At 45.6% G+C, this 24,720-nt stretch overlaps 1 protein-coding gene across 6 annotated transcripts in view; it reads left to right on the top strand.

Annotated features, from left to right (window-relative positions):
* Window positions 1-24,720, top strand: part of AMOT (angiomotin) — a 62,056-nt gene that overhangs the window by 22,571 nt on the left and 14,765 nt on the right. For all 6 annotated transcript variants that reach the window (XM_035541400.2, XM_035541398.2, XM_035541401.2 and 3 more), the window contains 6 exons: window positions 2,299-2,460; window positions 3,834-4,752; window positions 10,542-10,992; window positions 12,851-12,995; window positions 14,468-14,560; window positions 17,232-17,377. In XM_035541400.2, coding sequence (XP_035397293.1) covers window positions 3,881-4,752; window positions 10,542-10,992; window positions 12,851-12,995; window positions 14,468-14,560; window positions 17,232-17,377 — 1,707 coding nt within the window. In that variant the 5' untranslated portion in view covers window positions 2,299-2,460; window positions 3,834-3,880. The remainder of the gene's footprint in view (window positions 1-2,298; window positions 2,461-3,833; window positions 4,753-10,541; window positions 10,993-12,850; window positions 12,996-14,467; window positions 14,561-17,231; window positions 17,378-24,720) is intronic.

Raw genomic sequence — 24,720 nt, 5'->3', positions numbered from 1 at the left:
TAGGCTAAACCCCAAAAGATGTCTGTTTAAAATGTTTACAGAACCTGTTCCAATTTCCTTCCAGCTCTATCATAACAACTTTTCCAGTGCACCTCACTAATTTCAATCTTTGGCACACTGGAAACTGAAATTGCTGGACAAGCCTAACACAAACAGAATTTGGTGTCCAAATAAATAACACATGGGCTACAGTACCGATTGTACTGTTCATTTTTTTTGTGTTTCATTACATAAAATAGTTTGACTAACTGGTTCTGCCATGAGTTTCCAGCTTGCCCAGAAAGCAGATTCCAGGAATGCTGCCACCCAAGTTAGTTGCACAAGATTTTCTTTGTTAATTAAAAAAAAAAAAAAAGGATAGAATAGGAAAAAAAAAAACAGGCTTAATTCTAATAGATGTCCAGTTGGGACAAAAGTCATCTTTGGGTGGAAAAGCAGCATCATACTGAATATTTAAAGAAACTGTATTCGTTGCCCAGACAATCTCCATGTTGTACCTCCATCCACCTCTTGTTCTGGATTTCCAAGCTGATTCCTAGTTTGCACCCACACTAAAATGAGTTTATTCAGCCCCAGCAGATCCTTTCAGTGTGCTCTCCCGTCTTTAGATCAGCAGCATGAGCTTGTAGGGCTGTGCAGTGAGGCTGGGTGTGTGAAATGGTTGCATGCAGCGTTGCCTCCTTGAACGTTTCAAGGAGTCAGGCGTGCACAGATTGAATTTGTCTGCGGAGAAAATCTTCGAGGCAGTGAGGCAGGATCTCAAGCTGGGTTGTATCTTTGTATTAAAAAAAAAATAAACACACACACACCCCTTACATTTTTCCAGTCGAGACAAAAGAAATCTTTGGGTGGAAAGGCAGCACCATATTGCATAATAAAAGCCTTTTTATGCTCTAATAAAAAGGGTTGTTTAGGGCAACTTTGTTTAAAAAAGAAAAGAAAAAGCAGAATCGATGATAGTGGTGTGAGGGGTACAAGGAATCGTCCTCTGCTGTTGTGCAACAGTGGGAAAAGAAGCTAGAAACTGCTCTAGTTATCTGCTATCTTAATGCCTGGTTTAAAGGTTCTTTGCTGCATATTTGCTGGCAGCTGTTTTCAATATATCCCGTTCGAGCTAAGTCACCAGTTAAGAATTTGACATTAGATGTTTTTTTCAACCACCATCTTGAAGTACCATACCACACAACACAGCCTTGTTCCCTGCTCAGATATTGTTCATGTGCGATATTGTTCATGTGCCTTGAAATTGCTGTTGACACCTCCAGTATTTAACGTACAGATCTGAGATAATTTTTGTTGGGTGTGGATATGTGCCATAATGAGGCAGAGACAGGCATCCATGGCTGCGTTCCTTCGCTACATCTGCTCGTTTTGTTTTCTGCTACATTCCAGGAAAGTAAGTTAAATGATACATCCCAATGACTGTTTGTAATTTCACTATTTTTGTTCTTTTTACCCTTAAAACACAAGCGCACCATGTGCACACACAAGTACGTTCCCCTTCTTTTGCGTCGTTTGCCTTTTTATTTAGGACACCTTTAGCAGTAGATTTAACTTCTTGAATAACACACCGAACTGCACATTTTCCTGTGTTCTCCTCATTCTCCCCTCAACGGTTAAAGTTTCTTTAGTGCTTTATATTCTGAAAGGGAAAAGTAATGTAATTAAAGAATGTTTGGGGAATTGGAGCTGGGCTCTGCAGTATGTTTCTGGCATATACTTTGGCAGTGTCCTTTTCTTTCCCTCGCTTTTCCAGTCAGTAAAATAAAGCTAATGCTCATATACTGATCATTCTCACAGTCATTTCTGAGGCATGATTCGTGGAAGTTAATAAAGTACTTAACCACAGCACCTTTCGTCAAAGGATTTCTGCTGATACAATTTGCAATATACAGTACCACTGAAAAGGGAGCTGTAAGCACAGGGTATCATCATCTGTGCTGCAGCTTTCATTCTTAGCAAAAACAACCCCCCAAAAATCAACAAAAAAAAAAAACAACAATGGAGTTAAAGAATTAGAATTAGCGGGTTTTAATCACTGTTTCACTTGGAGGCACAGATGGGACAGAGCATTACTTGGCAACATTTAATCTTGGAGCAGAAATTGTCATGATTAAAGCAGCAGCTGGAGTAGATTGTTAGGGACAGGGGGGTTCATTCATCCTAAAGGGATCAGAATTGCCGGGCTTTGGGAGAAAACAAGAAGCTACAAAAGGAATATATGAAATATGGGCCAAGGTTTGTTATTTCTAGGGTCTCGTCAGCCAATTAAAACGATGTTTTCAATGCTTTCCTCAGAGTTATTTTGGAAGCGAGGAGAGTATCAAGTGATCTGGCCTGCTGAAGAGGATACTGAAGCTATCTCTGAGCGGAGATTTTGGACTTGCAGGAGGAAGGCTGAATCCCCCCATGTGCCAGAACTGCTCCTCCTTACCAAGGAAGTCAAAGTGAAGGACATAGGTACGTGCCACTTCACGTAGGGGTTCAGAAGAATCGCATTCCAGGCCGTTTAGCAGGGCCTGAATTCCAGGTTTGGTGAGGTAGCCTGGAAAGAGGGGGATTTTAACTTCTCTTCATTAACATTTGCAGAAGGGTTTTGTCTGCCTGACGCATCAAGGCCTTGTGTTATAGGGGTAGGCTCGTGGGGTAGGCTGTCCTGAGGGAGGAAATGGGGTGGTTGTGGAGACATGGAACAAAGACGACCCTCCAGGTCTCCAGACCCCAGCAGTCCGTCCCTGGTTCTGCCACAGAACAAGCTTGTGTGAGCAAGCTGCCTCTTCCTAAGAGACAAAAAAAATGGTGTCAGAATAAAGTGCTGGAATACCAGCATGAGTTTGTAAAGCATACTCTCTATTCTGCGCTGTTCTAGCTCAAAAGTGGCTCTGCTTTTACTTAAGTGTCTCAGAGGTGTCATTCACTTTGAATATTTTGGCTCATGCAAGGCCAACGGGTATGAGTTTCCTCATCAAATTCCTGCCTCTACTGGGAGACGGAGTGAGATATAATTGCTGTTGGTCACTGGTTGTTGAATCTTTTCATAAGATGTGCTTGGCACTGGCTCTTTGTATTTCTCTCGTTGGTACATGGTGTTTTTTCCTGTCACTTACAAGTCTTTGCCTTAGATCAGACAACTCTTTTTCCTCCTCTCACATTTGCATGCATTCAGGTGATGACGTGTGAGGATTTGGTTGCCTTTGTGTAGTAGGAAGTCAGGCGTCCTCACTTGCACCAGTACGTGGTGTTTTTTGCAGCGGGGAGACTAGGAACTAATCTCTCCCTGGGTATTTATTAACTCTAAAAATCTGCTGGCTAACCAGGTATTCATACTTGCTTTAAATGTTCTAAACTAAGAGATTTCTTTACTTCTGCGAACCGTATACTATCTCAGTGGAACTCTTTTTTTTTCCCCGTTCTTCCTTAAAGCTGACAAATTGCCGATTTCACCCTTTTATCCTTGTCTGCCTTTAAATATGGGAAACGTATTTCACTGTTGGTAGCCCTAAGTGTAAAACAAACAGGGCTCAGGCATTTTTACCATCATTCTGTGAATTATAGGTCTCCTTTCTGCCTGAAAGCAGCCTTGCTGTCTGAGGTATTCAGCATGTATCAGTCGATTGATATTTCTATAAACTTGCAAGTCACCTTTCATCACCTTTTGAGGCTTTGCCCCCTAGCATGCAAGTCCTTCTTAGGTAGAAGGGCCTTAACGACCCCCATTGTTATGGGAACCTTTGGTAATCTAACCTGCCTTTTTTCTGTATTTCCAGCTATTGCTCTTAAACGTCTTCTGCTTGATCCACTCAGGCGCTAATAGCCGTGTCTCCTTTCCTTAGGTCAAGGGCAGCTTTTACATTCCACCCAAAAGGCACCACGGTTTGAGATGAGGAATTCAGAAGAGCAAGCAGCTACGACAGTTTTACAGCGCCTGCTGCAGGAGCAGCTCAGATACGGAAACCCAAATGACAACCGTAACCTCCTCGCCTTACACCAGCAAGCCACGGGAAATGCCCCCCCTTTCAACAGCACCGGGAACCCAGCGCCACAGAACGAAGGGCTGAGCTCCCAGGACCACCAGCTTGTGACTCATGCTGCCCGTCAGGAGCCCCAGGGCCAGGAGATCCAGGTGGACAACAGCATCATGGAGAAGCAGCTCTCCCCGCGGCTCCAAAACAGCGAAGACCTCCCGACCTACGAGGAAGCCAAAGTCCAGTCACAGTATTTCAGGGGCCAGCCGCACGCCAGCGTCGGGGCAGCGTTTTACGTAACGGGGGTAACCAACCAAAAGATGAGGACTGAAGGGCGGCCCACGGTTCAGCGGGTGAGCCCGGGGAAGGTCCACCAGGACGAAGGACTTAAGGACCTCAAGCAAGGCCACGTCCGCTCCTTGAGCGAGAGGCTGATGCAGCTGTCCTTGGCCACCAGCGGTGTCAAGGCGCACGCGCCAGTCACAAGCGCGCCGCTCTCCCCCCTCTCCCCGCTTTCCCCTCAGCAGTCGAGCGACCCTTACAAAAATTCTGGTTCCAACGAGTTCTACAAGAACTCGGTGCAGCCCCCTTCCCAGCCCAGCATGAAAGGGATGGAGCAGCGGGGTCCTCCTCCAGAGTATCCTTACAAAAACGTGTCCACCCCATCCATGAACTGCAAACCTCAGGACTCGGGGCATTTCTATAGCGATCACCGCGTGAGCCAGCAGGGAAGATCCGATGGGCCTATGATGAGGTATCAGCATCCCCCTGAGTATGGGTCAGTCAGGTAAGCACGATCCTAAAATGACAGCCCAATAAGGAAAGAACCTATAAAACAGTCCACTGGCACTCCCGAGGCAGGTTAGCTTTCAGCAAAAATCCCATCTCTGTTGCATGAGACTACATATTGTGTTCAGCTGCAGACGGTGTCTGGAAGGACTGTGAGCTGTTTTCATTAGCTTACCTAGAGAGGCCTGACACATTTCAGAGAAGAAAAAAACACACACAAAACCAAAATGGAAAAAAGGCCAGTTCGATTTTCTGGCACAAGGAAGTTTAGTGGAGCTCCAGAGCCTTGCAGAAGGTTTGTAAAGAAAAAAAAAAAGTAGAAGCTGAAGTTGCAGTGCAATTCATTTTAGGAACTTGCAGTTACTTATTGCGATACTTGTGCTTTAATTACATCTGCCAAGAAAAAAGATTTTTTTTTTTAGGTTTAAGCCGCACCTGAATGCCACATGGGAGAGGAGAAAGTGAACAAAAGCAATAATGGTGAGGGAAATAAAAATCACCTGAGCTTCCTTTAGGGCTTTCCAGAGTTTTCAGTGGACCGAAGCATGGGAGCGGAGAGTGGTGTGTGCTTTGTGCCTCATCCCAGGCTTGCTGGCTTAGCTTTTGTTAATTTTCCTTGCATCATTTGAAATCCCAACCTGTTCTGGTATCCTCCAGATTAGAAGCTAGATTTGGCTAGAGCCGATGTCCACGTGGGTGAAGATAAAGTTTTATCCAGGTGGGCTGAAAGTCTTGGCTCTACCGTCCTTATTTCCTTATCTCAGCCCTGTCCTAGACCCGGGGGGGGGGGGGGGGGCTTTGGTTTGATGATTTTGGCCTGGCTTTGAAGCTGAAAGGGTAATACCGAGGAGCAACAGGAGGGCATTGCTGCATAAGTAAATGGTGAGGTCTCTGTGCGCTTGTGTTTGCACATACTGCTCTGTGTTTTGAGGGGAGCGGGAGGAAGAAACCAGCCTGTAGTTGGGAACAGAGTCTGAGCTGTGGGGAATTTGAGTCTGCTCAGAGCCTTCTTAGTCCTATGGGGAGCTATTTTCAGAGTTTGTCCACCATTGTTTGTGATCTGAAATGACTTCAGCAGCATACAAGCCTGATGAAAAGGCCCTTTGATCTGGCTAAATAAATAATAAAGAGGCCAGGAAGAGGGGAAGTAAAGGGTTTGTGGGGGGGTGGCAATGATTGTCGAGGCTCGTTGCAAATCTTTTTGAAAATTCAAAGGCCTCAAATCTTCTGCATGCAGGAAAGGAAACAGATCCGTAATGGTGCTGCTGCATCAGAAATACTCAGGGCATTAAATATAGCGAGGCTGAGACACAGCGTGCTTGCTGTGTAAGGGAGAGGTATTTGAAAACATGCCAGCAGCCAGCTCCTCTAGACAGGGTGATTTTTGTCTGTATGGGATGGATCCTGGCTGCCTCGAAAGAAAAGCGGGGGGAGGAGGAGGAGAAAGGTTCAGCTGGCAAGGTTTCCAGTAGGGGAAGCAACCGAAATTTGTCTTCAAAGCACTGGGAATCTAATGAGGTTACTTTTTAACCTAAATAGCTGCACTGAGAAGAGGTTTCCTTTGCAAGCAAATGCTGAAGCAGTGGAACAATTGCAAGGCTAATCCATAAATTACAGAGCAGCGGAGCAAGGGAAAGCAGCGAGTCCTCTATTCCCCTCCCTCTCCCACAGGCTTGGAGAGGAGCTGTCATTTGGACAAGAAACCTTCTGTGTTACTAAAGGTGCAGCTGGATAATGGGGCAGGAGTTTAAAGCCATCCAGCTTCCAGGAGGGCATTTGCCCCGTGCCGGGCCGTGCAAGCGAGCATCTTTGCAGCCTCTCCGGGGTGACGAAGTATTTTCAGGCACTCCAAGCTGTCCTGCACTGCGGCCCTGCGTTTATCGGGATTAATTCGGACTGGGAAACGTGTGTGCATTTTTCCAAGCATGTGTCAAGGAAACAAAGCCCCTTCTTTCTGCTGGGGAAGCCCCACCCTTTTCTGCGGGTTTTTCCCCTCATTGTTCGGGGGAATTTGAGGGTGACCTAACGATGCGGTTAAATAAAAACTCGTTGAGCAAGATAAACATTGGGGAATTCACAGCATTCTCATGCTTCACCCTCCCTGGTCTGGGAAAGGAATGGGCCGTGTGGTAAGTCTAAACCAGTCGGCAAACATTTTGCCTCACCTGCTCCTGGGCGGTGTAAGTTTGGGAACACATACATGTTCCTAACCAGGTTGGTTTAATGTAAATACCAGGCACGCCGGAGGCGTCTGCGCTCTTGTTTGGAAATTTTGCAGTTCAGAAGAGGGCTGGCTGCATGCGAAGCTCCAAAACCCCTGCTCTCTTCTTAAAATCTGCCCTGCAGCACCGGCGATTGAAGCAAACCTTCAGGTGGAAGAGGAAGAGCTGGGGAGAAGGGGCTGCCACAGCACAGAGGGAGCTGCCGGTGTCCGATCCCAGCACCATCCTCTGTTCAGAGCCTAAATCACCAAGCGCTTGCTGCAGGGATAAATCCCATTTTTGAGAGGGAGGCCTGCAGAATGTGCCCCGTAATTAGTAAATCGCCCCTGTGCCTCTAGGCTCCCAATGGCTGGGTTTGCTCACGGAACTGCCCTTACACCATATCCCCGTCTTAAAAGCTAACGTGACCCTTGGAGTTGCAGAGCCTTAAATCCACGTTTGTGCTTGGCCCCAGTGCTGCGTTTCTGTGATGCGTGCCAGGGGCTGTAAGGGAAGCGGAGATTCTTGTGTGATAGTCTTCAGAATGAAGTGGCCCTTAAAGTTGTGTTTTCAAGCTTAAACATTTCTAGGAATTATTGCAGGGTTGTGTTTTTTTTTTCTTTTTCTGTATTTGAGGTTTTTAAGTCTTTACGACGCTGAGGCAAATTGAAAGATATTGAGTAATTTTGTCTTCCACGTATTTTAAGAGTCTGTCTGCGTTCTTGCCTGAAGTGGTTAGTTGGAAATAATTGTAATTACTGCTGCAGGGTTACCTGAGGACTGATCCTCGCAGGAAGGAAAGGTCGTATAACCATTCTATCAACAGTTCTGTTAGGTGACCCCAACATACCTTAAAATTTCGGAGCTTTAAAAACCTCAAATAGTACAGTTGGATTTCTCTACCTTTCTAAAACCTCTGGGTCCCAAATTGGGTTACCAGAAGAATAAACTCCATAATTCTCATGTTAATCTGAGGGATCTCAGAGCCAGCTCGTGTGAGCCCACGAAATACATGTAGGTATTTTGGGAGACAAAACTGAAAGTAGTGGGGATGCTGTAAAAGTTCTTTGAACATGCACGTGGAAGTTTGCATACAGGATCTTAAAAGGTTTAGATGGCACCGAGGTCACTAGGAAATACCTATATATTATTTTTATTATATTTTTGTTATTTTACTTTCTATTATATTTATTTTCCAGCAAAACGCGATCCCCAGTTGGATGATCTTGTGTCACGGGGAATGCAAAAGCATTTGTGACGCTTGGGAAGCTGCAGCGCAGCAGGAGAGGCTCCCAGCCTCGTGTTGTAGCCTGAACCCCCCAAACTGGTGTATTTCCAAGATGTGCAAGGCTTTGGATGTGCATGCTAAAATGCTGGGAATCTTGGAAATGGATCTTGGTTAGAAATACTCGGCCATGATTTCCTAGAGTGCTTCTTTACAATGAGTCTTAAAAAATGGTGATATCAGGCATCTGTTGCTTTTCTTTGCCCATTTTTGCATTCTTTTCACTGGGGCTCGAGTCCTGGGGAAACGGCAAGGTTCTGCCCGTGGGTCTCTGATAATAACGGGATGCCTCGAGTCAAATAGCTTGAGTTGTTAACATTGGCACCCAAATAGGCCTTGTGAGGCTTATAGTATTAGCACACGGCTAATCAGTGGAGTTGGTTCTCTCTGAATCACTGCTTCAGGTTGTTTTCAGACTCGGAGGGGGTATTTTGCGAGTTCAGGATCGGGAAGGTTTGGGGTGATGTTTTTTTCAGCTAGGAGGCAGACTGGCAGCGTAACTATTTTGGTCTAACCTCTGCAGGTCATCGGAAATTAATTGTCACAGCAGACTTGTTCCTTAATTGATTACAACATCCAACAGAGGAGCGTGACATCATGTAAAGAAAAAGCTTGAGGAGCTGGGGGGGTTCTTAAGATGCAGAGTTTAAACTTTGCGTGTACCCTGGGTGAGCTGAGAAAGTTTATTTCAGGTAGTTTCCAGCCCCTAGGTGATGCTGAGCATGTCCTGTGGTGCTTTTGCCTTCACTGTGAGAAATGGCAAATAAAAGTAAGGAGCTAAGTGCAGTGATAAGTAGAGCTGACCTCCCAGGGAAGGAAGAACCAAGCTGCTAAGCTGAACGTTCCTGAGGAAATTAAATTGCACGTCTCTCTTCTGCATGACCCTCAGGATCCCCACACTGCATACAGTCGTTCCTGTGGAAATACAGCTCCTGAAATGCTGCTGCTGACAGGGACCGTAGTAATTAGCTGTTTTTCCCCTAAGTGAGAAAGGCTAGATTTGTTTCCCCATTGAGGAACCCGAGCGTCAGCTGGGAGGTTTCCATGCACCTTCTCTGCTGGAAAGCAGGGAAGATGAGACATGGGATGCACAGCACTGAAATAGTGAACCCCCCGCCGGCCTGGGAACCTACAGCCTCCTGCAGGCGCTGGCAGCCAGATGTGAGTAGTGCAGGCGTTTCCTCTTTGGACGGCTCCGAGGAGTTGATGCGTTCGTTCTGCACAGCACAGGAAGGACGATGCTGAGTGTTTGCACATCGGCCCAGGAGCCCTTTGTGTAACCCTTCGGCTCCCAGTTCAGCTCCACGCTCGCTGTTATCGATCTGACATGCTGCTAACCCTCCTGGTGTGGTGGCAGAGCTGTGCCGGGGGCTCTTTTGTACATCCAGCACCCCCAGATCACAGCAGAGCAATCCCATAGGGTCCCTCCTGGGAATGCAGACAACCATGGGGCTGTTGGAGGTTGAATGTCTTTGGAGGAGGAAGCAAAGCCTGCCTCCTGAGGTCATCCAAGTACGATAAATCCATGCAATCTTCTAAGAAAGGTCTGCTCCTTGGCTAGCACAGCGGAGTTTAAGCTGGGGATCTCCAGAGCCTGGGAAACGTGAGCCAGGGTAGCTTGGGGTTGGTTCTGTGAGTAGATGCAAGCACGTTGCAGATGGCTCGATCCGGGTTCGATATCCTGCAGAGGTTATTGTTAGGAGCAGTGAATACATCCACTGCACAGGGCTACGGGAGGTTCTGAATCGGGAGGCTGCTCCTGACTCTTGGGCTGGCTTTCACGTCCTGTAACTCGCTCGTTTGACCAGGCTGCAGCCTGTCAGTTGATAGTTAGGAGAACTTGTACCGGTGGTGCTGGCATAGTAACAGAGAGCTTAGCCGATTCCTTTAACTTCGTATCCTAATTGCAGAAGATTCATTGTTTTCTCCACGAGAGATTGAACGTTTCAGCGTGGAACAAAAGAACTCATTCCCAGCAGTCCTCAGTCAAGCTGTTTTATCCACAAAGTGTGAAAAAAAATGTAAAAAATAATTTTGGTCAGTGGTTATTGATGTAGTTTCTCTTGGTGTTTCTGTACAAAGTAGACTCATGAGGATGACCGTCATATACTTAGTATTTATTTTCTGGTAACTATTTGATTTTAAAACATTTTTTAAACAAATGTTAAAAAAATAAACATGAGTTTTTTGTGTAGGAATACCTGTGGCTAGGAGCTACACACATCATCTCCTGCCGTGTTGGTTGGTTGACGCATCGCCTTCTGCGTGACTTTGACAGAGCCTCTTCTCTCTGTTTTCCAGGCAGAACCCAGACGTGCAGCTGCAGCTACAACAGAGACCACCTCACCACCACAGTCCGACGTCGTCCTTGACGTCCTTGGGATCTTTGACCCTGCTCCAGTCTCCACCGCCATCCAGGCTGTCCCCTTCCCAGCACCAGCAGCCCCTGACTCCGAGCCAGGGAGATCCTGGCCTCCTGCCACGGACCCAGCAGCCCTTCTTGTCAAACCAAGTGCATCAGGGAGATCTGTACCGACTATGCCAGCCTTTTCTGGGCCCGCAGCAGCAAGGCGATTCCTATTCCGTAATGTCCAGGGCTCAGCAGATACCTTCCCCGTACCAACAGATGCAAGTAGATCCTTTTTCTATAGTTTCCAGGGCCCAGCAAATGGTGGAAATCCTGTCAGAAGAGAACAGGTCTCTACGACAGGAGCTAGATGGGTGTTACGAGAAGGTGGCCCGGTTGCAGAAGGTGGGTATACTCCAATTTCAGGCACTCTCCTGTGTCTGGTGTCATCCATAATTGAGTGATCTCATCTGCAGTTGTTACATTGCTTGCTTAAGGGTTTGATTTATCTACTTCAGAGTCTTTTTTATGCAGATTGATTAGTTGTATCCTGTCCCTTTGGGGGCAGCAGCTTAACTTCATCAGAAGATAGAATCAAATCCTTCAGTTTAATTCTAACAGCTAATTGACCATGCTTAAAAGAGCATCCTCATCAGCTGTCTCAAAAAGGCTGGCTGTTTGGCTTGCTTGATTAAAGCCAGTGTTCCTATTTCCAGGATAGCAGCAGGCTTCCTTTTCCCATCAGTCTGAAAGAGTTTAGAGACCGTGGGCAGGGCTTGTCTGAATCAGCGTGAGGACATGGTCACTCAAGTAGGCAACAGGGGGCATGGCTGCCAAACTGGCTGGCAGGACAGAGTGCAAGAAAGTACTGTTGCTATGGCTGCGTTAGAGACATTTGGACTGCAGGACTGAGACTAACAATTTTGTCACTGAAGTCACGTAAAAAGACCTCCCTTGATACCACACAACTTCTGTGAAAACTTACTGTCCTCTTTTGGATCAAGCTGTTTGCCACCTTTGGCTTTATAAAAGGAGAAAAAAACCAACGAGTGATGATAAAGCCGTTCTCCCACACATTTAAAAAAATAAAAAAAAATCCAGTGAGAGCCATCAGTAATAGGCATGTGTGCAGATATTTTCACTACAGCCTCATAGAAATAACTTCTTGATGACCAGTGGCTTAAAGTTGTGCAGCAGGTCAGCCTTGCTTTGCTGTGCAGCTGTGAAAGGGCTCACGCTGCTTGCAGTTCAGGACTTCGTGGGCCTTGCAGTGCTCTTTGCACTGAGCAGTCTCCCAGGACAGAAAAATGTGTGGCTGATTAAAACACTGGAGTTCAGATGACCAGTGTGGCTTCCCACGCTGATTTATTTCCTATGTTACCTCTTTCCAGGGACATATGTTCATTGTGTTGTATTTTCTTTGGAAGGTTCCTGGCCAGGAAATGCTTTAGAGAAATGTTTGACAGCTTCCTGATAATGAAAGAAGGATAAAAATGAACTGCCCCCTGTCCCCCAGTTGATCGTTTACCGATGGGGTTTGCCATTACGTGCATCCACGCTTCCGCAGCAGTGCAAAGCCGTGCCTGGCAAGGAGAGTCAGAAGTGAATCTCCTCCTGCCTGGGTGATCAGCTGCTTGCCTAAGCTCAAACCAAGAAGCTTTGTGTTGAAGGCTGGCAGGAAGGAGAAAAAATCTTTTACTACAAATGTTCCCCCCACTGAAGTAAATTGAATATTTAAAAACACAACCAAATTGTGGGAGTGCGAGCAAAGAACATCAGGAGGTTTTTTGAATTTTGGACCATAACAATGACATAGCTACAGGGTTCAGCAGCAGTGCAGGGGCTGACACTTGCATTTTTTAGCATAGTTTTGTTCACCTTTCTTATTTAATTTTACCGACCCAACTCAGTATCCCATTAGCTGCTTATCTCATTGTTTTTTGCCCAACTTGACCAAAGTAGCGCCCAGTTTAGTAAGGAACAGATGGCATTTGTCTCCTTCACTTCACTCTGTGCTCTGATCGTATTGGAGAAATAGTGCTGGAGTCTGGAAGGAGAGCCCAGATCTTCGTTTCAGCTGTTGTTGTTCCTAATGTAAAAGGATCCCTCAGAAAATGAGATTCTGTCATTTTATTTGATATATAGGTGTAGGTGGATTTTATCTCAACAAAGAAAACAAGAGAAAGTAATCTCCTTTCTGAGGCTAAGTGAAAAGAATTGTTAGTGATAAAATAGTAAGTGCTTGTTTTCACTTTCACTGCAGCTGGAAACAGAAATTCAACAAGTTTCAGAGGCATACAAAAACCTGGAGAAGTCATCCTCGAAGCGGGATGCCCTGGAAAAGGCCATGAGAAACAAGCTGGAAGGAGAAATTCGTAGGCTTCATGATTTCAACAGGGATCTGAGAGGTGAATGAAACAAAACTTCTTTTCTTCAATGTGATCTTTTTACTGCTGTGCTTACTCACCAGTCCAGCGTGGTGCTGCAGGAGTGTTTGTTGTGACAGTTGGGATATATTCAGTGTATTCAGGTATATTCAGTAGTCTGGGATTTTAAGTGCTTGCTGGGAGCATGGAAAAGGCATGTTTAGAAGCGTGCTGTTGTCTCTCATTCCCAGCCTGTTTCTCATTGAGGAGAAACATGTGATAAGCCAAATACCATAAACCAGATGCAAGCCTGGAATTTTCTTGTCTTATATCCTAGCTGCAATTTGTACAATTTGTTCAGTTTATACAAATGGAGAGACCTTTTGCTGACTGCCTAATCCCACACCAGGCATGTTCACTTTATTTCCTGTCCAGTGACCCCTCTGCACTGACATACAAACTGCAGGCTGTCTGTTCTTCCTGAAGGTCTTGTCATTCCTTATCAATGCAGGCATCTGTTTTTTTGGATCCCCCTTTCTCTTGCAGAGTGAGATGTTGTTAGTGTCTGCTTCTTGCTAGGAGGCTGAGGGAGTACGATGGCTGGCGAGGGAGAGCAGTGTCGAATAGTATTTGACCTTAATATGGGTCAAAGTTTAGGCATTAGTTTGAAAGGCAAAAACCATCTGCAATGCTAGATGTGTAAAAGTGTATAATCAGTCTTTTAAAATGTAAGTTTAATTTTTTATGAAAGCTATCTGATTGTCCTGCGAGTCATCTGCTTTCTCTGCCCTTAGTCTCATACTGTGTTCCCAGAAGCTGTTTTGCATTGAAGAAGTAAGGCCGTGCAGTGCCCAGTGCTATCGAGAAGGACAGCACACAAAGGCCTGCATTAAGTAATCTTATTCATAATAAAACACAGCATAAACATTTCATTTTTATTTTTATAGACTGATATAAATTTCTAGTAGCCTGCAGCAGCAGAACATTTAAGCTATCCCTGGAATTGTATGTTTTTCCCTGAAGTCAGGTCATTAGACAACAGTGATTTAATCTTCTAGCTATTAAGATTTAGTGGAGGATTATAAGGGAATCTTTTAATTGCATGGTGAGATTTATTTGGGTGGGAAAAATAAGTTTATGCAGAGAGGTTTCTGAAACCATTCTTAATAAAACTTGTGACACAAAGACTGAAATGTATCTGCTTCTTATACTGAAGTCTATGAGGAGTCTTAACGCTTACAAAAATAGAAAAAAATAAATTTATAAATTATGTTATAATCGTTTAAAGTAATTTCTTTGGAACTCCAATCTGTTCTGTCTCCTTGAGAATATTTTCTCAAGGACATAATTAGAAACATTTCAAAAGTGAGTGACAGCTGCTGGTAGGCTTTTGACTTTGGGCTGTGTAGAATGAGGAGATCCATTCCCCTAGCTTGCATGTCCTGTGCAGATGCAAGTCTAATGCTTGAAAGTTTTTGATTCTTCAGCTTTTCTTTTCTTGAACAATTCTGCAGAACGTATGGAGACAGCCAACAAGCAGCTTGCGGAGAAGGAATTTGAGGGTTCTGAAGACAATCGGAAAACCATCTCTCAACTCTTTGCACAAAGTGAGTTACGCAGTCATTATGGGTCAGGAGAAGCGCTCCGGTCATCCTGGATAGGATAAAAATGAGCAGGGTGGCGTAGTTCAGATCTGTCAGTTTTCTACTGGGACAGAAATCAAGGCAGCGGCAGTCCAAAACTGGCAGTGGAGGAAGGAGGACACATTCAGTAATTCTTTTTGTATGCATGTATGGTCCATCTGACAGTGTTTACTAGGGATTTTGGAGCAAACAGAGCGTGTAGTTGCATTATAAAATTAGTGTTTGCTCCATAATGTGTAGGATAATTTGAGCAACTGTTTTGCTCCCTGAGAGCTTTGGAATTAAACCTTTCCAGGCTGGCAAGAGTCCTGGCATGAGTTAGGGCCGGTGGGACTGGAACGCTGTAGGTCTCGTATCTCTTTCCTCTTTAATTTGCTGCTGCACTATCCAGTTCAGCACAAATAAGGGGGATTAATCCTGCCTGCAGTATGCTGTTCTGCGTAAGGCCATGAATTTTGTCTGCAGCCGTGGATTTATCACAGGGCAAACCGAAATGACAGATGTGAAGTGCTGCTTTTCCTTTGTGCTAAAATGTCTTGAGGCTGACGGCGGCGAGCCAACTTTCCTCTCATCCCATAGCGTGCTCCGCCCTTCTGACAATGCTCGCTTTTCTCCAATTGTTATATAAAAAGGTAATGCAATAAAATTGCAAGAGAGAGATTTTTCTGTGAGGTAACACGTACTGCTGCTGCTCTGACAAATGCTGGTATCCCTCTCTTGTGTTGCCTTCAGCTTATTCCTGGTGGCTTACACTGCAAGCAGATGGCTGCCAGGGTGTGAATTTGGCTCGCCTGGTGGCAGTGGGCAGTCTGTGAGTTTAGTCTGGCTTTTGAGATCCGTAGGTCTGCCCAGGGAGGTGGGGAGGCCAAAGCTCAGAAGCTTTAGGTGCCATTCCTAGTTTTGGATGAACACGGAAACCTTAGAGCTGCGTTTTGGCAGTCCCAGCATTTCTAGGGGTGCTGCAGGCGCTTGTCGGTGCAGCGGTACTCGTTTGGGGAAAAGTCTGGAGCAGAACCTCCAAAAGCCTTGCTGCAAGCAGTGACAGATTAACAAACAGCCTGCTGGCGCTGATTGATACCTTCTGGCTTAATGCCACCCTGCATCAGCTCTGCCCATCTTCTCCTGCAATGCATTATAACATGCTGACGCTGTCAGCAGCTCATTTCCTGGGTGGAGGAGAAATGCTGGGACAGGAGAGATGGGGAAAAGAACAGGCTGGGGGTGCCTCGAGCCTTTATCCCTGTGTCTTCTGTCAAAGGCTAGCTCGTGGCAGTAGGGGTTTGCTCTGCAGAGTTCAGAGGTGCTGTTGGTGGACAGGTTTCTTCTGCAACCTGTGTGTGGGCTGCACTGATCCCCTAGCAGAAGGGAATCTTTAGCTGCTCCACATTGCTAAAGCTTTGCTCTTGGCTCTCTGCTGGCAGAAGAAAGGGAATAATTGTGGTCCTGTAAATATAGCTATGCACATGCTTGCACAAACGGGCCTGTGTACTCCATATGCAGGCAGTCCTAACACCCAGGATCTAGTTCCTGTTTTTCAAGCCTTCCACTCCTTGTCCTCATTCCTTTGTCGTGGGATATTAGTTTCTGGAATGCAGTTTCTCTGGTGTCATCAGTGCTGGGTGTAGATCACTTGAGGGAGTATTCTGTGGTTATGTATATGCAGCGAGTGTGTTAATGTTATCATTGTAGCTGGCTGGCTCGAGCTGGGAATGACAACATATGCAGAGGACACCAGCTCTGTGTTGTGGCTTTGCTTTACACCCTTCTGTGATAATTTTTTCAGTCCCCAGTTATTTCATCCTGTTTACTTTTTTTTTTTTTTTTTTTTTACAAAGGCAGTTAACCTGTTCCTTGGACACAGAGCATAGCTGCTCCCACTAGGTCAGGCTCTTTCTGGAGAGCAGGAGGAAAGGACCAGAAGTTGTGCTTGGAGAGACTTTAAAGCACTGGGCATAAGCTCTGCACTGGGCAAAAAGCTTTCCTGAACTGCAGGTTTGCTTTGGGCAGTTGCAGAACAGATGCAGGTGCCCAGGTCCTGGCCCAGAGGGTTGTTTTTAATGGCAGCAGAGGAAGACCAAGGAACTTTATTGCTCCGTCCTTTGGTGAAACTGCCAGCCAAGTGGGACAAATGGGTGTTACTTTGAGCAGGAGGGCAGCTGCCCCAGGCAGAACAACCTTCCTGTTTGGAGGGTCAGCGTGAAGAAAAGGAGCACAAGTTTTTCAGGCACAAAAGCTTGCTACCTCCCTTCCCCAACCTGGGACATTAAAATCACCCAGTTTGTTTTCCAGTGCTGAAAGCTCAGAGGTGAAGAGGTGCCAAGCTTCGCTAACCATCTGTATAATCAGAGCAAATTACCTAACTGTACTGAGTGATGCACCTTCTATTCCTCCTCGTTTAGCACTGTGGCATATTGTTACGTGAAGGTGCCGTGCTTGTTTTTCAGGGCTATAAACCCTTCTCTTCCTTGAAAGCCACATGCTTTTTTTCCCCATAGCTACAGATTTGCATTCTCTGTCTTGTGAGAAGTCCCAGCATGAGGTGCCCCATCTTTTCCCCACCTCTGGAGGGAAGGACTCCTTAAAGCTGGGTAGAGAAGAGTGCTGTCCATTGCTAACTCTCACCTTATTTTGATAGACAAGGAAACACAGCGGGAAAAGGAGAAACTGGAAATAGAACTGGCTGCTGCACGCTCCACCAACGAAGACCAGCGGAGACATATTGAGATCCGAGACCAGGCCTTGAACAACGCTCAGGCCAAGGTGGTGAAACTGGAGGAGGAGGTAAGGCAGCTGGGAGGGAGAAACTGGGGTAGCTTGCATTCCAGTGAAAGCGACTGTGGGAATAAGTTCATCTTGTGCAAATTACAAGGAAATCTGCTTGCTTCAAAGCTGTTTATATCGGCTTAGCTTTGTGTTGGTTAGCTAAGCCACTGAACGGCGCACAGATAAGCCACAAATCTGTATTTCCTTGCAAGTGCTTTCGTCTAGGCAGCCATGTTTCATTTTCTTTTTGTTTTAACTGATAAAAGTGGGCTGGGACTGAAATCCCAGCCCTAGCAATTTCCTGAACTTGGCAGAAGTTCAGATCTGAATGGACTTTTTAACTAATAGCAAATGAATGCAGCTTGTCCCCTTGCCAGGTGTTCCACTCACACCAGGTTATCGTGGTACACAGTGCAGATCAGTGCGTGTGCCCGGCCTTCATAATAAGCTGGGCATGACAATGACCTTGCTTGTTTTCTGTCCCTTTCCTCCCAGGAGAGGATAATGAATTTGAGCTGCTTAGCTGGGCAGCTTTCACAGCAGTTTCTTTTGTAGCCTTGTCCCTGCCATTCGCACATGGCTCTCACCTTGCTGCCCTTCTGCGTCATAGCGGCCGTCCTCTTTCCTCCCGCCTACTCCTTTCCTCTCCAAGGCTCCATTTCCCACTCCCAGACCCTGCTTCCTTTACTCCTACTCTTCCTCCATAGAGAGCCCCTGGAGGAAATCTCATGGCCAAGCAGACTTCCTCCAGGGCAGGTTTGTTCTCTCCTTCAGTTCTGCCATCTTCCTGCCTACTGGTGCTCATCATCCCCCTCAGCTGAGCACTGTGCCTACACCCACCTGCATCTTGCATTTTGGAGACATTCTTTAAACCTTCCCTTTGTCGTAAACCCTCCCTTTGTCAGCTTCTACTCCTCTTTCTGCTTAGGATCCTGGTGTGCCAGCAAAGGAGGGATGGTCAAATACAAAGTGAGCATCCTCCTGTCTTGCCTGCCTTCTTTCTCTCCCAGGTACAGATGCAGCTGCCTTCTTAATTTTAGTCTGCTCTTCTCTGAGCTTTTACTTGCTTCAGTAGCTCTTCTGTGCTTTCTCCTGGACTGCCCTCATGGTCACGGCAAACACTGGTGAGGCCATCTGAAGCATCCACTGGCCGTGGTTCATCACTGGGGAGCCAGCTTCCCTGCAATACAAGTTATAACAATGAAGAAAGAAGAGCAGATTCAAAGGAACGTTCAAGTATCGCTGTCCCCATTCAGCCCCGCACACAGCTGACAAGTCCATTGATTTCACGAGGACCGCAGCATTTCCTGGCAGGGCTGACTTGCACCTTGGCTGCTTTGGGGGACAGGGAGCATTAGGTATATGGGGACTTAAACAGAACCACGATCAGATCTCCTGTTTGGCTCTCTCTCAAACTGTTCTGTCTTTTGATTCTGCAATGTATGGCAGCTCCTTGCCTCTCATTCAGATTTTTCAGTGCCTTAATGATTCTAAAAGTCTCACGTGTGACCAGCTTTAAGTACACAGGACATCCTGGTGGCTTCCCTGGGGTCATTCACATGCTTGGAGCTGGCTTTATAAAGATGCTGCGGTCAGCCGGGGCCAGCACGCACAGCACTTGGCTAGGTCAAGCTTCTGTGCAAAGTTGAAGCCTTCAGAGGCAATAATAATTGTATGTTTTCTTTTCGAAAGACCTCTCATTTTACTACAAGAATTGTTTTCAGTGCTGTTGCAAAGTATTTCTGCTTAGGTAGAATAGGAAAATGGGTAGGTAAATGTGGCCAGATTTGCATGACCCAAACACACCTATGCCAATAGAGAGTGAAATGCCCTGCTCTAGATTGCACGAAGGTTTCTGGTCATTTGCATCCAACCTCTGCTTGAATCCCAGGGCGTGCAGGAAGTGCCACCCTTCCCGTTGTAGATAAATATGGAAGCGTCTCAGTGAGGGAGCAGGAATTAACTCTGCTTTTTCCTAGAGGTGAGGGGGAACAAGGAAAAAAAAAAAAGAAAGGGTGAAGAGTCACTTTTGCATATTTCCCAAATCACTTTTTAATGAAATGCTTAGGATTATGAAGCATTTGTTGCCTCGTTAGCATTAAGTTGTGGGAACTTCAGAAATCCCCAAGCTGTTTGGTAACTTTCCGAAAGACAGCCAAGCAAGCTGCTTGGTGCTCAGGGCACCGTTCAGAAGCGAGTCTAAATGTCAGCCTGACTTTCTGACATTCAGTGACCAAGATATATGAACAATTTGTCAATTACTTCTTTTATTCCTGCCAGCCTCATCTGGGTTGTTAGTCCCTGTAATTGTCAGGAATTTCCAAACTAGTCCTGCAGAAGAGGTGGAGTTTCTTACGTTAAGGTTTGGCAGCCTCTCTGGCTCAAGGCCTGAGGGGGGTGTGCATATTTCAGTTGTTGCATCCTGTAATGTGAGTTTTCAGCTTTTTTTTCCCCTTCCGTTTTGACTTCCTATTGAGCAGAGCTACCCTGCCTTGTATTCACCAGATCCTTTATAAAAAGAATATTTTATTTCTGTTTTAATGAGACCTGTAAGCCATATGTCACCATGACCAGATTTACATGTTGCATTGGAACTGGAACGTACACATTCTTTTTAAAATCCTTGGCCTGAATTGCCAGTTTGGGCAAAACCACCCATCTGTAAAATGTAGGTACTTGTCTCCTCCTCTGGAGCTTGGGGAGTTTTATACGTACTGGATTTTAACATCCAAGTTAGAGGGAAGGAAGAGACAAAGGCATGCTAAATGTGATAGAGAAAGGAATGATCTCAGGTACCTTTGCTTTTGGAAGCAAAAGCAGGTATTCAGAATATTTCCCCTGCTCTGTCAGAAGTGGTGAAATGACTCCTCAGGTTTAGAACAAGCTGCCATTAAAATTAGATAGTGTGGAGTTTATTTTTGCAAAGTGCTAAAAAGAGTGAGTGACAGTGGGTATTTAAAACAAACTTAAATATGCTCTTAAACAGGCTTGCAGAGTATGTGTATGTTCTACCTGTAATATTTAAACTTTACTATTTCTCTACTAGACATAAAGATACCCAGTAATTAACCCCTGTTTTCACGTCTATTTTCATCCTTCCCTTTAATAGATGTTGCACAGCAACAGCTGCTGTTAAGTCAGCAGCTTATTAAAATCATTTCTAGTGAAGTATATTTATTTATTTTTTAAATCAAAACTTCAGATTATTTTCATTACATGCAATAATTTTGAGATAAACTGTGTATCTTTGAGGTAAAACGCACGTTGGCTTAAACCCACATATCCCAGAAATGGGCAGTGACAATATTTGCAGCGGGAGCATCCAGAGTTCCTCACGTTGAAGCACGGATTGCCACGAGGGTCTCAGCTGCAGGCATCCGAGTGGCAGCGGCGTGCAGCAGGTATGCAGCTGGTAGATGGTTACAGCTGGCCTGGATCTGTGAGCTTAAAGCAGTCACAGTACCGCACTTTAACCATCATCTGCTAGCAAACACCTCGAGAGCAAGCAGGACAGACGGTTAAACTTCACTTTGCTCTGGGCCAAAGGCAGAACTGCAGGGGGACACAGCAAGGTCCGTCCTGACCAGCCGGGTAAGGGCTGCCCTCTGTGAGTCCTTACGAGGCTCGTGGTACTGCACCAGGGGGCTCCATGCCAAGTCGTTGGCCCAACCACAACTACTAGACGGAAAGGCTACAAGTGCTACTGCTTTTAAGCTCTTTGTAAACTGGATTTTTTTAGAAGTTTTAATGAACTTGGTCATTTCTGCTTGCTCTGGTTAATTTGTCTTACCATGTAAGACCACAGTTCAAAAAAAAATAGTAATTTTTTTTGGTCGTGGTTTAACTTGTACGCCTTTGCTTCACTGCTTTACAAAGCCACCATTTTAACAAGTGCCTGAAGGAGACAGCTTTGAAAAATAGTGACTACCATTAAGCAGATATAATTATCTGCTCTGCCATCCTCGTGTGCACACCTTGCAATAGAAAGAAAAGCCTGACAGCCTGTCTGGTGGGTGTGAATTAGGGGCTGGGGGAAGGGAAGGAGTTTGGGTGAAATATCTCTTCTACAAGCGGCTTGTATTTAGGGGCTATAAGATCTTCCAGCCATCAGAGTTCAACACAAACCAGATACCAGAGCTAAGATATTATATTCATTTCCCACTCAGCTATTGTGGGGAGAAATTGTGCGCTATTTCTGATAACACTGGGGGTTCTGTCCGGGGGGAAATGTAGAAACATTCGTTTCCAAATGACTTCTATTGTACTTCACATACTGTGTCCGAGATGATTTCAGAACAGAGCTCTGGCTTGTAGGAAAGAGACCCAAAGGAGAGTTTGTGCGCTTGAAGGCTTGTCTGTTTTTTTTCCAATCACTTCTGGGTCTATAAAAAGATATTCCTAGTCTCCACCAGCTTTCCCTCTTGTGTGCTTGGGCTCTGAGCTACATAACTGCTCCTTTCAGGACAGAGCTGTTCATGGATGGACAGGGTAGACAGGAGACAAAACTCCCCCTCTTACCTCTTTTAATGACCCGTGTTCTTGTAATGCTGCAGAACTGGCTTTTTATTGTGTTATCTGTACCTCGTATTCTGCCTGTTAGTGCTTTTCCAGAGGTGGCTTCGAGAGTTTTAACTTATTTGAAGGCAAACAAACGGAGAGACGACATTATGACATTCCCATGCAGCAAGCACTGCTCCCTAGCAGGAGGATAGCGTTACCAAATTGCTTCAGCATGCGTTCTTGCTGAAGCCAGTGGCGCCTTCTTGGGCCTGGATTCAAACAAGCTGAGGGTTCAAAGGCATCCTAGAGGAATACATCCGCGCTGCAAGAGGCAGAGGTGGTTTAAACGTGCTTGCTGTCCTCTTTCTTTACTACATTTCTGCCATAGCAGGCACATTCTTGTGGGGAAGCACATTTTCAGCTGCATATGAATGGATTCAGCTTTAGGAGAAGCCCAGAATGTAATGAAAACACCCTGAATATATTAAACAAAGGACTTTGAAGCCATCAGAAATAGTGGGTGGGAGACAGGCAGATGCTGACGAGTGTTACCAATTTGCTGAAATAGGAGCTGTCCAAGATGAAGAGGGTAATCGCTGGGTTTGTCAAAATGCCTGGGAGGGTTTCTGAATCATTGCTAGCTAGGCAGGAAGTCCTCTCTTCTTCCCCAGAAAAACTCTTTGCTGAGTAACCCATCTGGAAGTGATGAATCTCCACAAAAGAAGAGCCTTTCTTCCCCCTCACCTGCTATGCCAGGACCACGTTTCTCCTGCAGAAGTAGCTCTGGTCCTGAGGATATTACAGCCTCTAGTCTCCACGCATCTAGCAGCTTTACACGGGAAGCTCCTCATCTCTATCTGCCCCTGCTCCCTGCACCATGTGCATGAAACCTCCGTGCCTTCTTCTCAGCCTTTCGCCTGCAGGGACTGAGATCCCTGACAGAAGTTGCATGGTTTGTCAAAGATGTGCCTGAGAAACCTAAATAAAACGAAGTGACACGATTTGTTTAGTTTCTAGAATATTAATCCCTTTTCTGCTGGGCAGTTAGGGTAATAATGAAGTGTCCCTATCCTGGCAGGAACGCTTTGTCCTTGGCCATTGTTTTTAGAGCACGCAAAGCTCTCCGTAGCAGAGGAACCTTCAGGTTACCTGCTGCCAGGCATTACGTTGTCTTAGGGAGTCTTACCAAAATCCTTTCACTGAAGAAAAGTTTCAGTTTTCTAGGTTTAGTGCATGCATTTGTTTAATCATTTTGTTCTTGTCTGTTAAGGGTGGTTAATCGTTTTCCATTGCTGGAAGCCCTGCAGTTGGGGGATGTGGGTGTGCAGGCATCATCAGAGCATAAATCTTTCTGGCTAACTTGGAAAGAGCTCGCTCTTCGGGTCAGCTGGACTCTGAGCAGGGAAGCCTCCAAATCCCAAGTGTATCTGCTTTGCTCAGCTGGCTCTCAACTTCAGAAAGCAATCCTGACACGGGAAAGAGGAAAGGAAGACTGAAATTCTTGCTCAGGAGGCCAGGGAATCTTTTTAGGGGTATTACCTGCAGCAATTCATGCTTTTGTGTGCTAGATTTCTACAGAGCCTGTCCTCGCCTTGCCTATTTTGCTCAGTTCTGTTGCAGAGTTTTTGTAAACATCATAGGGAATGTGAATGGGAGAATGACTGCTCTTGTTTTAAATGGTTTAATTAGAAAATCTTGCTGATGAAGCCTGACCTCTGATACCTGGCTAGGACATTTTCTGATGCAGTCAGGGATGACCTGGAGAAGTTGTGTGTGTTTATTGAAGCTGTGCCATGTGCTGTAGGAAATGCCGAGGAGGAATGTAGCCATGCTGAAGTGCTCTGCTGTGCTTCCAGACGTGCACCACGGCTAACTGAGATCATACGGTCTTACAGAGGTGTTATAATACAGATATTAATGTAAGTCGAAGTCTCAGTGTTTTCAGAGCACCCTTCAAGGCAAAATAGTTACATTACGTGAGCATGAGTTTAGTGAAATGCAGCACCATCAAAAGGAAAATTACTATCTTGTCAAATTTATGTAAACTCACAGACGGAAGGGCGTGACTGCATCCTCGTAAAGCTTCAGGAATGAGCTCTTATCTGGAGCACGTGTTCCCTGCAAGGCTTCTTGCAGAGGAAGGAGTTCCAGCATCCTTTGATGCCATCTCCCCCGTGGTAGATGTTGCTGCAGCCCTTGGCACGGAGCAGCCAGGTTTGGTTCTTTGCTGGGCGAGAGAGGGTGGGGAATCCATGGCAGCCAACCAAGAACAAGCCTGAGCATGCTGCCTTTTTTCTTTCCTCCCATCTCACTGAGGTCTGCAGCACACTGGCAGCACTCAGGAAACTGCTTCCAATTCCTGTCTTAGGAAAACGTAATCATACTCTCAATTTACGGTAATGAAGTCCCTCTGTGCTTGGGAGAATTATTTCTGGGCCTCTTTACATCCAGAGGTCAGAAAAAGTCAGAAATACTACCTATATATGTAATAATAATAAAATTAGCCTTCACTAGTACCTCTCCTGCAGAGAATCCTGGTTCACAGAAGGTAAACGGTTCCTCACAAGTCCTCACTGTGGCAGAGCTGGCAATGAATAAGAGAGCTGCCAGAATAAGCAGTGGACTGAGTCAGTGCAGCAAGTACATAAAATAAAACAATTTCCTATGTAAAGGATAATTATGGCAAGATACCTTAGGAAAGCTGAGTTGTCTGGAGCACACACATGCCTTTAAAGCTCGCTGAACATCTGGGTACTGCAAAATTGAAGATGATCGGAAGGATTTCTGAATTAATTCTGTTTAAACCCTAAGTTTTTAAACATAGATATTTTTTACTGATGCAGGAAAATGAAGTGTATTTT

The sequence above is a fragment of the Cygnus atratus genome, chromosome 13 (assembly GCF_013377495.2).
Source record: "Cygnus atratus isolate AKBS03 ecotype Queensland, Australia chromosome 13, CAtr_DNAZoo_HiC_assembly, whole genome shotgun sequence".
Lineage (NCBI taxonomy): Eukaryota > Metazoa > Chordata > Aves > Anseriformes > Anatidae > Cygnus > Cygnus atratus.
The sequence above is the reverse complement of the archived record's forward strand: the minus strand, read 5'-3'. Positions and strand labels throughout refer to the sequence as shown.